Below are 13,868 nucleotides of genomic sequence, written 5' to 3' on the forward strand. Positions count from 1 at the left end.
TCCTTGGGGAGGCAATCAGCACTGCTCCAGAGCCATGGAGAGTAGCAGAGACACTGGGGCAAGGGTGCTGGAAGTGCGGGCAGCCAGGACACCTGAGGCGGGACTGTCCGCCAATGGAAGTGGGACAGGTGTTCCGTGTCACCAGTGCTCCGGCACCCTTCCCAAGTCTGGGAGGGATGTACAGCATTCCGGTAAGGACTCAAGGGGGTATACACCATGGTTTGGTGGGCACGGGCTCTACACAGACCCTTTTGCACCAGAGCTCGCACGGAGGATACACACACCCAGTTGGTGCCATAAAGCTGCTGGAAAATGATTTTCCAGGTGGCTCACTATAAAACCCATGGGAGGGCATATGGGATATGACAAGAATCTGGAGCGAATTAAGGCCCACTTTTATTAGCTGGGCATCCGAGCGGATGTGCAACGCTGGTGTGCATCCTGTCCGGAATGCCAACTTGTTAACCAGCCAGCCATTCCAAAAGCGCCTTTGCGCCTGCTAACATTGATGGAGGTCCCGTTTGAGCGCATTGGCATGCACCTCATTGAGCCATTTCACCGGAGTGCACGTGGCTATCGCTTTGTATTAGTGCTGGTGGATTATGCAATGCAATACCCGGAAGCAGTGCCACTGCGTACTGCATCTCTGCAAATAGTGTGGAGCAGACACTGTTTTAGGTCATCTCCCGAGTAGGTGTTCCGAAAGAAATACTGACTGACCAGGGCACGTCGTTCATGTCTCCCACACTGAAGGAATTGTATGAATTACTGGGCATTAAATCTGTTCACACCAGGATCTACCACCCTCAGACTGATGGGCTGGTGGAGCAGCTGAATAAGACTTTAAAGTCCATGATTTGGAAGTTCATACACGAGGGTGAACGCAATTGGGATCACTGGCTAGACCCTCTGTTACTTGCAGTGTGGGAGGTGCCCCAGGCCTCCACAGGATTTTCTCCCTTTAAACCGCTTGGGGTGCTCAACCTAATTAAAGAAAACTGGGAGGAACACCTGTATATCAGAGGGGCTAGACTCAAGCAATTTTCACCAGGAGACAAAGTGCTTGTATTACTCCCTTCTTCTAGTTTAAAGTTACTCGCCAAGTGGCAAGGACCCCCCACCTCACACGGTGAGTGGGGGACGTTGACTATGAAATTGCATGGTCAGACAGGGGAGGGGCCACGCAGATTTATCACCTCAATCTCCTGAAAGTATGGAGAGAGGCTGAAACTCTCTCTGGTGAGCCGGGCCGGAGGTGCCAAATTCAATCACTACTTTATTTACTTTATTTACTCAAATAAAGGACCTAGGTTGCTCTAAGAGCATTTGACTCGATGATCGAAGTGCTCTCATAGGAGTATACAGGTTGAGAAGTTCAGTTAAATAGCAACATTATTTACGATATTTGATGGGCAGCCAATGTAGGTCAGCAAGGATAGGGGTAATAGAATCAAACCTTCTAGTACCAGCTGCTGCTGCATTTTGGACAAGTTGTTGTTCATGAAGAAGGGCAGATTGGAGGCCCAGGTAAAGGGAGTTACAGTAGTCTAATCTAGAAGTAACAAAGGCATGTATAAGTTCCATTCGCGGTATGTAATGCCTAGCCTAAGAGATTTGACATAGTTTTTAAAAGCTAGACTGTACTACAGAGGACACTTGTTTATCAAGTTTAAAGGAGCTGTCCTAAAGAACACCTAAGTTACGTACTGTATCAGAGAGGGAGGTAGCAAAGGGCCCAAATATATTGGCTAATTGTCCCCGAGGGATGTTGTCCCCGAGGGATGTGGCTATCAAAGACAATAATTTCCGTTTTCTTTTCATTTAGAAAAAGGGAGTTACTCGATAAAAAGCTTTTGCCCTCCCTCATACAATCAAGAAAGCAGTGTAGTGAAGATGGTGTACCGTCAGTCAGACAAAAATAGATTTGAATATCATCAGCATAAAAATGAAAAGAAATGTTATATTTGTCAAATATAGAGCCCAAGGGTAGCATGTACAATGAGAACAACATAGGGCCAAGAACAGACCCCTGGGGCACACCACAACGAAAAGGGGTAACAGAGGAAGAGTAGCTCCCATCGTCACAGAAAAGGACGTTCCCTTTAATGCCTACTAAATATTCTAGTCTTGTTAGCAGAATGCTGTGGTCCACCAGATCAAAGACTGAAGGCAACTGTAGTTCCGAGTTGAGTGACTCTATAGCTCTCAGCAAATTGTTTGGAGATATGTCAGCTCCAGTGTTAGCATTAGCTTGCACTGCGACATTGTTAGCTTTTCCCACCAAGTTTTTATCTTGTATTTTAGGCATATTTGCGTTTTGTCAGCCTCCTGTGATTCCTTCCCCACTCAATCGTGTGTTTAACTCTAGAAAAATCAATGAACGAGATTTTAGTGGGTAAAGTTTTTTTTACCTGGCATGTGTCTTGTTACGCCGTCACACCGGACTGAAGCCACGTTTCTATTTGCAGTCATACAATATCTCAAAAATATTTTAGCTTTCAGTGTTCTGAAAAGCTAAAAGAAATATATGTGGAAGTGGAAGTCACCTGTACACTGAAAAAAGGTAAATCAATAATGTAGCAATGTTAAATCTCGTGATACCGCACATGATTTTGTTTCTTGCACTCTGGATCGTGGCTTGAGGATGGCAGCCATCTCCGCTCACCGGTACTTTTATTGGTCTGTCTTAATTTCTGAATGAATATTGTCCAAATCTCAGTCAAATTTAGTTTAATGTCTAGAGTGTCACTATGTAATGTTAACGTTAAATAAGTGCCGTTAGCTTATTTGCTCTCTTGTCAAAGAATTGGCGCTTTTTCATTTTAATTTGTTTTTGGTGCAAGCCCTAATGTCACATTTAACTTACCTCCAAGGCGCTCCTAACATATTTTGATTTTCTGTGTGAATTGGTTTGCCAACTGACTGCTCAGTTACATTATGTGTTAACTGCACCTGCACCGTGGTGTTAGTGAGATTTTGGAGATTGAACAGCCTCAGCTAATGTCTTTGGAGGCATTAAGGTAGCTTACCCCCCCCACCTCCTTGTTTTGTATTTATTTATTTGCTGCAGATTGAGAGACAAACTTTATTCCGCATTTCATCTGGAGTCAGCTGATGGATCGTGGGTTCAAGTTGTGGTGAGAACAGGAGGTTGTGTTTTCTCTTAAGGTTTCTGTAACTTAATTATAATACAGATTTTATTTTAATCATTTGGCACATACACACACTGGCCAGCTACCTTATTTATACATATGTGAAATCCAAAATCTGCCATACGTTTAACTTGAACCTACATATATTGTCAGAAAGATGATTACTGGACTTGCGTTAATGCACACTTGAAAAAAAATGAGGTTGTAACTTGTATGTTGTTGGATTGCAAACATCTTAGGATCTTTTAAATCCCACAAGAGCAGGAAACACAGGTCTTATTCACCAAAAGATTACCGACCAACCACGCACAGTGCCTGTTGTTATTTTTAAAATAATTTTATGTTGTTTTAGATAAAATGCAGTGTTCAAGCACATCACAACCATGCCTTTGCAGTCAAGGTTTCTGGCACAGCTTGACTTCATCTCTGAAAGTCTGCTGAGAGTGTTTGCCAAGCAACTGGGAGAGCAGGCCCAAAAGCTAAAGGATATGACTGCCATGATGACAGTAAAAACTTTTAAATTGTTTAACTACAAAGTGTATATGCATCACATTAGCTCGGTAAAAGATTTATATGCTGCATCCATTGCAAAGGTCAACTTTTACCTGTGAGTACTGATCCTACTGAAAGGACCCCATAATTTACATCATGCAATTACTGTCCCAGCGTGAGAAATCGATCGTTTTTGTATGTTTTGGAAACTGTATGACTAAACTATAACTATATAAGTCCATTTCATAATGGTCATGTCAAACAGGTAGTTTTAATGGTGTTTTGTAGATGCTGGTGTTGCATGTTAACTGGTTCAAAAAGTCAGGTTTTTTGGTCTTTGATCATTTTCTTCTGTGCTACTGAAGATTTTGAGTTCACATATCTATGTTTTCTTTGTTATAATACTTAAGGATGACATTGATGTTCGAAGGGAGTCCCTCATCAATGTACTCTGCCTCTGTCTGAATGACAATCCTGATGTCTTGGTGCAGGAGTTCATGGTGAGTGTTGCATGAGTAGATTGTGGCTTTGCAACTGAACACAGTGCATTCAGTTAACCATATGATCCTCATTGGACCAGTTAGGCCCAGTAGTCCTCTTTAATAATTTGGTGAAGTGATTCCAGTACTGACATTGAAACACAAGGTTAAACTTGTTACACAAGGGGTCCAAACACTACTTTTTTTTCTCCATAGCACCTATTACGAAAGCGGAAAAACCGTCCATTTTGATGCCTCTGCCACAAAGTGAAAAAATAATAATGATAAGTAACGAGTAAGTACCACTCTTTAATCAACCCTTTTTTCAATGTTTTAGCAAGATTTTGTAATGTGGCAAAGCATAACACGTCCAACCTGTTACGCTTATTAATAGTGGAAACAATTTTTTTTTTGTAATTTTTATAATATGGCTAATAAACATGTTAAAAATGGTTCTTAGTGGTCACCATGTACTAGCTTGTTGTTCATCATACTAGTAGTAATGGCTAAGTTTAGCATAAAATCTCCCCCCTGATACCGTCACCCCTGTTATTGCTATGCACTGTAACAGGGGGGACACATGGTAACAGGGGGGACGTAAGATGATAGAAGTTTAGTGTTTAGGGTTATTTATACAAGTGTGTATTGGTAATTATTATTAACCTGTATATATATACTTTTAGAAGATTTTGAATAGTATACATTTTTCAGGGAATGGCACCAATGTCTGCTGCGGAGAAGCAGCGGCGCTACCGAGCACGTCGTGATGCTGACCCTGAGAGAAGACAGATATATCTCAATAAAGAGAAAGAGAAGTGGAGAAAGGACAGAGAGGAAGGGGGAAAAAAAAGAAAGTGGCAGATCTCAGTGAACGACAGAAGAGAGCACAGAGAAAGCAGTGGCGAGAAAGGAAAAGAAAGCAGAGGGCTAGTGCCAAAGGCAGGACAGAATTTGAGGCTATGAATACTCCTCCCCTAAGTCCAGAATATTCCCTAGAGCCAGAAAATGCCCCGCAACCAGGACCCTCAAGGTTAGAAGAAGAGTTGACAGTTCAATGCTTTGCTGATTAGGTAGATTTTGTATTTGTGTGTGTGAGTCTACCTGCCTAATACATTATAAACATATAATATCCAACGTCTATCTTATACTGTATCTAAACATTTATCTAAACATATATATATAGTAATTGTGACAATATTTCCTGTGTTGTAGGCAATACATTGTTGGACGAAGGAATATTAGACAGGGAAGAAGGAGACTCAAGAATGAAATTAAAGAGCTAAAGGCCTTGTTGGAAAAGGAAAAGAGAAAAAAAGAAAAATACAAGAAGAGGTGCCAGCGTTTGGGTGGGGAAAAAAAATCCCCACGTTCTAAAGTGGATGCACTGCTGCGTCATGAAACAGTTAGCAACACAATTAGGAAAAGACTATTACTGCAGGAATCAATCATTGAGGAAATCAGGAATAAATACAAAAACACCAAAAAGGAACGAGAGGCAAATTATTGCAAAAACGACAATAGGAAAAATTATAAAGAAATACAGGCTACAGAGGGCTGCACAGACAGCTCTAGGCTTTTCAAAAAAGCGTGGTCAAAGACAAGATGGAGGGCTCATAACCTTTGAAAGAAAGGAAAGCAATAGATTACCAGTTGATTGCAAGCAGAAAATAAAGGCCTTCTTCTTAAGAGATGACGTCAGTCGGATGACAACAGGACGAAAGCAAACTAACTCAAAAGAAAATAAAAAAACAAACGTTTGCTAACTGATTCACTGAAGAATCTGCACCATAAGTTTCTTTCAGAAACTGAGCATCAGGTCTCATATTCTTGTTTCTGCACCTTAAGACCATTTTGGGTTGTGGTGCCCACAGAAGCTGATCGTGAAACCTGTCAGTGCAGGACACATGAGAACTTACAGTTCATGGCCAATGCCCTGTATGTCCAAGGTCTGTCAGCAACAAAACACATTGAAGAGATGGTAGATGCAACAATGTGTGATGCTAAATCCAAAGTCTGTGCATATGGTGAGTGCAAAGACTGTTTCAGTACAACACACACACTCTTGAGACCTCCTAACAACACAGAGATAGCCTTTACCAAGTGGTCTCTAGAAGAGAATGAAAAATTAAATGATGGAGAGGTATCTGGTAAAAAGTCAACAATTACAGTGAAGACAACTGTCATGACAACAGAGGATGCACTTGCAGGGGAATTTCATGACGGACTACTCAGATTTAGGCGGCACGTCTTTAATATCCGATGGCAGTATAGAGCCTACAGACAACTGAGAGAAAATCTGAGAAACGATGAATGTCTGCTACATGTAGATTTTTGAAGTTTCTTTAAGGTGGTATTTTTTGTCACTGATGTTATGTCCACCCTGTTACCTCCTGTCCACCCTGTTTCTCCTCTGTCCACCCTGTTACCTGTGTGTTTCTTTTGTTAATTAAATCAAATCAACAAACATAATGCATGTCTCTTTGGTTATTGGGAGGGAATGAATCAGCAAAATTAAGTTACTTAAAAATGGAGCCAATTTTTTTTTAATATTCCCTTTGAATCTAAAAACAATCTTTTGAAATTACACTGTGTCTTAAAACTGAACCTGTCTTCTTTCAATATAATGCTTGTTTAAAATACTTCCTTGAAATTTCCTTGCAGATTTTAAAAAGGGACATTGTAGCTTTTAGAAAATGTAAATATTACTATAACTGTGCATTCAAAACAGTTATTAATAGAAAATTGAATGTCCTGTAACAGGGTGGACATTTGGCACGTCATGGTAAAGACTTTGATTTTAAAAAATATTATAATATAATATCCTTAGCTGGACCAATACATTTTTCTTATAGGTTGAAAATCCCTCTTTTAGATGAAATGTTAAAATAATTCAAAATTTTGTATTTTTTGATGAAGAGTGATCACACTGAAATGGCACCGAATAGTAGGAATGACCCATAAAACCCCCACAAATATTTCTGAAAATGCAGTGTTTTGTATTTTTAAATTTCAAATATTGTATAAAAAGACAAAACTGCAAATGTGAACGCAATTTTTTTTTCTTCTCACTCTTAACTGAAGCCTTTCATTGAACTATCAAATAAACAAATTGGTACTCTCTTTCTGGCCACACCCGTGGCAGCACTTCTGCTATTATTTTGTTAAATACAAACAAAATAAAAATGCTGACATAAGTGTACACATTAGTTTTTAACTGCCAGTGAAAATTGTTTTCTTTGCAGTTTACTCTCTCACTGAACTAACAGTCAATCGGTAAACATGTTTGTGCTCTCTGCTCATATTGCCTTCATATTAAGTACGTTTTTGCTTTTAAAGAACTTATTTTAACATTGCACTCAACAACAAACAAATCCTCCCTAACAAAAGTAACTTCAAGGACCAAACTGCATTATATTTTTTCATGTCAATATACGGGCTGCAAGTAGGGGTGATGTGGGCCACAAGTGGTCCCTGGGCCACGAGTTTGATACTCCTGCTTTACCTGCAGTGAAAGTAGACATTTTGTTTTGAAAGGTTACTAGTGGATACTGGCAACTTGGAAGAGAACAATACAATCTGTTATAAGGCCTCCATTGGAAAATTGTGTATTTCATACTAGAATATAATACCAACATGTAGTATTTGGTTAAAGTTATTGAATAGTGTTTGAATAAAGTGAGAAAATTGTGGAGGATTAAAATATTCCAAGAGCTCAAATTACTTCATCAAAACATTTCAACGTTTCAATCACATTTTATCAACACACATTGCACAGGTTTATTGAATACGAATAACTAGTGTTAATTTAACTCTGTTTAAGTTGCTGCCATAGCAAAACATCTGTGTGCATCTAATGTCCACTACTGAAAGAAGTAAATCCAACACGTTCTTTTGTTCAGTGTATGCTCGCATTTTTAATCCTTTGTTGTTAGTGTTCAGGGCTGAGTGGTGATCGGATGTCCAGCGTTCTCGATGAGCTGTCCTCTCCAACCACTTCGAGGCGCAGGCTGGGCGTGCTGTGCTCTTTCTGGCCTTCTGATTGGACAGACAGACGCAGCATGCAGCCTTTGGGCAGCAGCTCCTGCTCGTACGCTGCGGCTAACTGGTTGACGACTCTCCTCTCAACCTGATGGATCAGTGACAGAGTCAGAGGTCAGGTGGAGATCAGGTTTATAAGTCAGGCTTTTTAAAAATCTTTATATGCTACATGTGCAGGATTTTTCCTGCATAAAGGAATCCCGTTGTGATTTTGTTCTATAAGGAGGCCTGAAATATGACAAACCACTTCAAGGGTTACTCCTAAAAACCAGTGTGTATGTTACAGTGCCTGCACACCTCATGCTTGATGGAACGAGCTCCATAATGCATGTTGTAGCCGCCTGCTAACAGGTCCAGTACTGGGCGATCCCACTGAAGAGTGATATCATGCCGCTGTTTAGCCTGACAAGAGAAAGAGAGAGTGGAAGTAATGTTACAATAGGGCCGAGGGTGAGACCTGCAGAATATCAGGAAAACACAAATCTGTCAGAGAGGACGAAGAACAGAGTCAAAATGGGTGGAAAGAGAGAGCGAGCGAGAGACACAGCAGCAGAGAGGAGACTGTGTCAAGCAGCATGTCTGCTGACGCTAATCAACAGGCCCTTAATACATTTTAATCAAACGCGGGTCAATAGTAGTGATCAGAGCAGCTCATTTAGCTTCAGATGTTAACACTTCAATCAGTAAATATGACGCCATGTTTTTCTATCGATATGTAGCGAGGCAATAATAATAAAAGCTCTAAACATTTAATTTGTCTAATATAAATGAGCGACAAACAAAAGCCTTGTGGGATTATTCAGTAATAATGAGATTTCTGCTGTTTGCATCGCTTCAAGATGCAGACTGAGACAAGTCATTACCAGACATGCACACTTTCAAAAACTGAAGACCCAAATATCAGACCCACAAGAGCTACAACACCACTCAAAACAGAGAAACTGAAATGAGTCGGGGTCCCTATCAGTTGCCTGCAGGGCCCATGTTTGCTGTCAGGACACCAGCTGTAATATTAATAATTAAATATTGATGAAGGCTCCACATGTTAAACACTGTAATCACATTACAGGGAGTAACAGTGGCACACAGTATTGATCCGTGTGTGTTTCTGCACAGCTCAGCAGCGGCTGACGAAGTGGGTGAGGCCTCGCAGGTCCCCACAGGAGGACACCCGTGTTAGAAATGTGGTGCTGTGAAGACGGGCGTCCAGAGGAGACTCAACCTCTGCTCCTCTCAGATCCACACACAGCTGATCGGCCCACTTGTTGTTAAAGTGGGCATCCAAACAGCAATATGGAAGCTGGAACAAATATGTGCATTCCTCTGGCGCACTTAAACAACCCATCAGTGCTGCCAGCAAACTCTGTTAATATCAGTTAAAATAGAAAGCATGAAAGGACTCGCGAGGCAGGATTTTTAAAGCTGTGTAATGTTTCCTGCATTAAGACTCAGCAGGACTTGATCTTGCATAATTTCTTTATTTATAACCGCAGAAGCAGAGAGACTAAAAATGACTGTAAAGATTGTGCTCTCGTACCTTTTTGGCCCAGAAGTTGAGCTCTTTGCTGACCAGCTGTAGCAGCTCTGAGTGACAGAATGGCAGGAAGTAGACGATTTCATTGATACGGCCCAGGAACTCGTCCCTCCGGAAATGAGCCTACAGAGGAACAAAAGACCCATGAGCGTCTCAGAGCCAGGTATGTCTGCAGCTACACCAAACAAGATGGTTTTTTATGTATTTGTGTGCATCATGTGTTTTACCTTCAGGATTGGTCGAATCACAGATTCTTTAAACTGTCTGGAGATTTTAATGTCATCACTTTTCTGTACGTCCTCTGGAGGAAAAGGAGGAGATGAGCAATAATGTCATTTCTGGTTTTTAATCATCTGAAAGCTGTTATCACAGTGCTACAATGTTCCTTTATTTTGCAAGAATGAGAAAATTAACTGCAACATGACAAAGTTAATTTGTAGATAATTTAATTTCTGTGTTCGTTTAACACAACATCAGATGGAAATGTATAATCACATTGTACAGTGTCATCAGTGTGAAGACATTAGCCAGGCTGCATGTACGCGTTAGGGCGTTTCTCTCACCGAGGTTATCGGCCAGCTTCCTGCGGCTGACCCGCTCGGCTTCCTGGCGGAGCTGCAATGCATGCTGGGCTATCTCGTCACTTGCGACGTTCGACGTCATGATGAAGATGGCGTCTTTGCATTCGATTGTCTTTCCTTTACCGTCTGTAAGACGACCCTGAAAGAAGAACACCACCAATCAAACAAAGTTTCAGTTTATTTCTGTTTTATCAAAGAGACACACACGATGGACGTAAGAAGCTGTGTGCTAGCCTCATCAAAGAGCTGCAGCATGATGGTGAGGACATCGGGGTGGGCCTTATCCACTTCATCAAACAAGACAACAGCGTTAGGACACGCCCTCAACAGCTTGGTCAGCTGACCGCCTTCTTCATGTCCCACATATCCCGGTGGAGAGCCAATGAACTTTGCCACCTGAGCGCGGACAGAGAAAAGATGCACAATAAGTCTAAATAACACAACAAGCTGATTCGTTTTATCAGGATCACACTAAATAAGTATGCTCAGCCACCCTCTGCAACAGAGAATTCAGTATTTCCACACGCTTCACACCATGATCCTGTTTGCTGCATCGGGAACGTTTTCAGTGCATCCAAAAGAGGTTTTCTGAAGCACTTCAGTAACCAATTTTGTTGAACATTATTTCAAATGACAGGAAAATGTATAGACTTACCTCAAATGAGGTAAAGCAGAGCTGCTGCCTTTAATATAAGAGGGCCTTTCATGGTAGAGTCCATGTCAGCCCCCAAGCTCCGATCCTAGCCATGAAAATCTCAAACATTTTACCCATTACAAATTATCCGAAGATGTTCATAATAATCTTTGCAGCTGTAATCACCAGCCTGCTGTGTTCAGTGTTTCACTTATGCATCTGACGCAGCTTTTCTGAATATCAAAAGACCTTCGATTTCTAGCATCTATAAAGCTCCTCATTGCCACAAACTATGCAGAGAAAGTCCAAACACTGTGGTGACTGTGACAACACGACACTGTAAAACAATGCAACTCTGAAAAACTGATTAAATGTATTCATCACAAAAAGTTTCACAAAGAGAAGAACAAAAAACCCCCAACATCATTAATTTTGGTTTATGAATCTATTACGATTACATAAACAGAATTAATCCAATGCATCACTGCCATGCATCTGCAGCAGGAAGACGCTGCTAGCAGCTGCTCTCATCGGAAATAAATGAACTTGTGTGGCGCGGCTTATTCAGTGCATACTTTGTGTTTTCGCGTGTGTGTAACGAGGCCTTACCTCGTGCTTTTCCTGAAACTCCGACATGTCCATGCGGATGAAACCCTGCAATCACAGGACGGGTTAACCTCCAAAAGAAGCACTACTGCATACACTGTAATCAAACTCATTCCACCAAATTAAGACTCTTGACATGCGTTTTGTATCTATACGCACGCTGCTACGTCACATACCTTTTTAATGTCCTTGTGCATGTAACGAGCCACCTGTTTAGCCAACTCCGTCTTTCCTGTGAGACACATCATTGAACCCGTCACACACAAATGCATCATTTAATTGGTCATTAGGCAACAGGAACAGTCCCTCCCCCTCACCATTTAATTACTTTGTTCTCAATAAATAAAAAAAAATACAGTCTCCGCCTTTACATCAGCATGCAGAGATTTCAGGAATTCAGGAAAACAAGCTTACTCATTTCAGACAGAAAGACAATCTCTCTCCTTCGCTAAGTGCTGGCCTAAATCCCAGTGCCTCCCTCCACAAAGCTTTCAATCATCTCCAGCTCTCCAGAAGCACACATTATGCTTGCCAGTAAAATATTCTGCATATAAATGCTCATATGTGATATTGATGTCTTGTGTTTGCTATGCATATGGGTATGATGATTGTGTGTGTGAACGAGGCTGTGTGTGTCTGTGTGTTTGTCTTGTTGCTGTGTTTAATATTGATGTCTCATGGCCACTGTTTGTCGCTGAAGGGAACAGAGAATATGAACACCGTCTCTCCCTCATCTATCTCTCTGCCCTGTCATTTCACCATCTCCCTCTTTTTAGCCATCTATCTGGCCCTTAATATCTCCCCTCTCTTCCTACTGCCTTCACTCCAACACACAAACACTTCCAAATCTTGCTGATGATTAAGGACATTTAACCACTTATTCAGTAGATGTCCTCCTCAGGTTTTCTGCTTTAACACAAAAACTGTTATTAGCAGAACCAGTTTTTGATACTTTGGCCCGCTCAAACACTACACTCTGCATCACAGGTTTGCTTTAATATTTATCCTCTAGGATATTTCAAGACGTTCATGGATAGAGGAGCAGTGGGGTGAATCTGCTGCAGCAGAAATGTCCAGACAGTCAGTCTCAGTTCAACCCACCATCCCCAGTGAATACCGTTAACTGACACGACTCGCTATTGTTGATTTGATCACTCACTCACTCACTCACTCACTCACTCACTCACTCACTCACTCACTCCCTGTGCTTGTGGAGCACAGTAGACAATGGGTTACAGTAAACAAAGGACTGGAAATTTGATGGGACTTTATTATGCAGATATAAAAATGTCCTGGCATCCCAGTGCTAATGAAACTTTAACATGCAAAGACAGGTACTAACTGATAAAGACTGTGGTACTGGTACAGTTGGTGGAGTCTATTACTTCGCATGAATATTTACATTACTACCAAATCTGCTCACCATCCCTCTTCAGGAGCTCAAAGTTGCCATCCACATATCAAAACTGCCCAACTCAAAATTAGTTTGTTAGCTAAACAGTGCCAAACAGTGTTCCCATCTTCAGTCTAACGTTTCTTCCTCTTCATCAGGGGGATTCAGTTTTCCCTAACCAATCACACACAGCCTGATGACACCGTCAGTCCCACCCATGCACTAATTTGCCAGCTGTAGCGCTCATCAAGCTGATTGTGTTTTAAACTGTCAAACTGCTGTTTCCTGTCACATTTCCAAACAAATCAGTCAGTTTCATGACAACAGCCCACGATATGATAAACTGCAGACTGGAGCAGCCAGAGGATCAAGCCACCAAACGTCCAGTTAGTAGATGACCTGCTTTACCTCTTGAGCAACAGCCACCCCAATACTGGACAACCTGCACATTACAATAGAGGAGCTGCTGGTCCATAGAAGCCCACACCTTGAAGCTCCTGGTGCACTGTTCTTGTGCTGATGTTAATGGAGCTCTGTCGTTACCGAGTCAGCAGAGTGTCGGTGACTTTTAAGCATTCTGAAACTCTGCTCTGTAACTTTATGTTCTCTGACACTTCATGGCTGAGTTGCTGTGGTTCCTAAACACTTCCACTCTGCAGTAAAATCACTTAAAGCTCAAGAGGCATCCTTTTACAGGACTACACTGGAATTCAGTGAGCTCTTTCATGTTTGTAAAGGCAGCCTTCATGGCTAGGTGTGTGATTTTATAAACCTTAGGCAATGCGACAGTGAGCGCCAGAATTCAAAGATTGAGAAGTATGTCTCAATTAGGGGTGGGCGATATAAACGATATATGACAGAAACGATATAAATTTGGCCAATGATAGAGCGATATAGTCAAAATCTCTATCGCGATAGCGCATGTTGATGATGTCATCAAGCTGCACCTGTTTTGGTCA

General features: G+C 41.4%; 1 protein-coding gene and 1 pseudogene across 2 annotated transcripts in view; one reads left to right on the plus strand and one right to left on the minus strand.

Moving 5' to 3' along the window:
• The first annotated feature begins 4,005 nt into the window (after nucleotides 1-4,005).
• On the plus strand, nucleotides 4,006-6,458 carry LOC146559410 (uncharacterized; annotated as a pseudogene). Its single transcript, XR_014888336.1, has 4 exons — nucleotides 4,006-4,144; nucleotides 4,340-4,418; nucleotides 4,835-5,153; nucleotides 5,336-6,458. The product of XR_014888336.1 is annotated as an uncharacterized LOC146559410 (transcript).
• A 1,417-nt stretch (nucleotides 6,459-7,875) lies between these two features.
• clpb (ClpB family mitochondrial disaggregase) overlaps nucleotides 7,876-13,868 on the minus strand; it is a 36,794-nt gene continuing 30,801 nt past the window's right edge. Inside the window, exons 9-16 of the mRNA XM_085245335.1 lie at nucleotides 11,693-11,748; nucleotides 11,520-11,564; nucleotides 10,511-10,672; nucleotides 10,259-10,415; nucleotides 9,923-9,996; nucleotides 9,699-9,818; nucleotides 8,459-8,563; nucleotides 7,876-8,249 (exon numbers count right to left, since the gene is read on the minus strand). Of these exons, the coding sequence (XP_085101461.1) occupies nucleotides 8,052-8,249; nucleotides 8,459-8,563; nucleotides 9,699-9,818; nucleotides 9,923-9,996; nucleotides 10,259-10,415; nucleotides 10,511-10,672; nucleotides 11,520-11,564; nucleotides 11,693-11,748 (917 nt within the window). The 3' untranslated portion in view covers nucleotides 7,876-8,051. The remainder of the gene's footprint in view (nucleotides 8,250-8,458; nucleotides 8,564-9,698; nucleotides 9,819-9,922; nucleotides 9,997-10,258; nucleotides 10,416-10,510; nucleotides 10,673-11,519; nucleotides 11,565-11,692; nucleotides 11,749-13,868) is intronic.

Source organism: Mchenga conophoros, linkage group LG14 (genome assembly GCF_057382185.1).
Source record: "Mchenga conophoros isolate Kocher_MC1m ecotype Shallow Benthic linkage group LG14, M_conophoros_male_GT1.1, whole genome shotgun sequence".
NCBI classification, from domain to species: Eukaryota; Metazoa; Chordata; class Actinopteri; order Cichliformes; family Cichlidae; genus Mchenga; species Mchenga conophoros.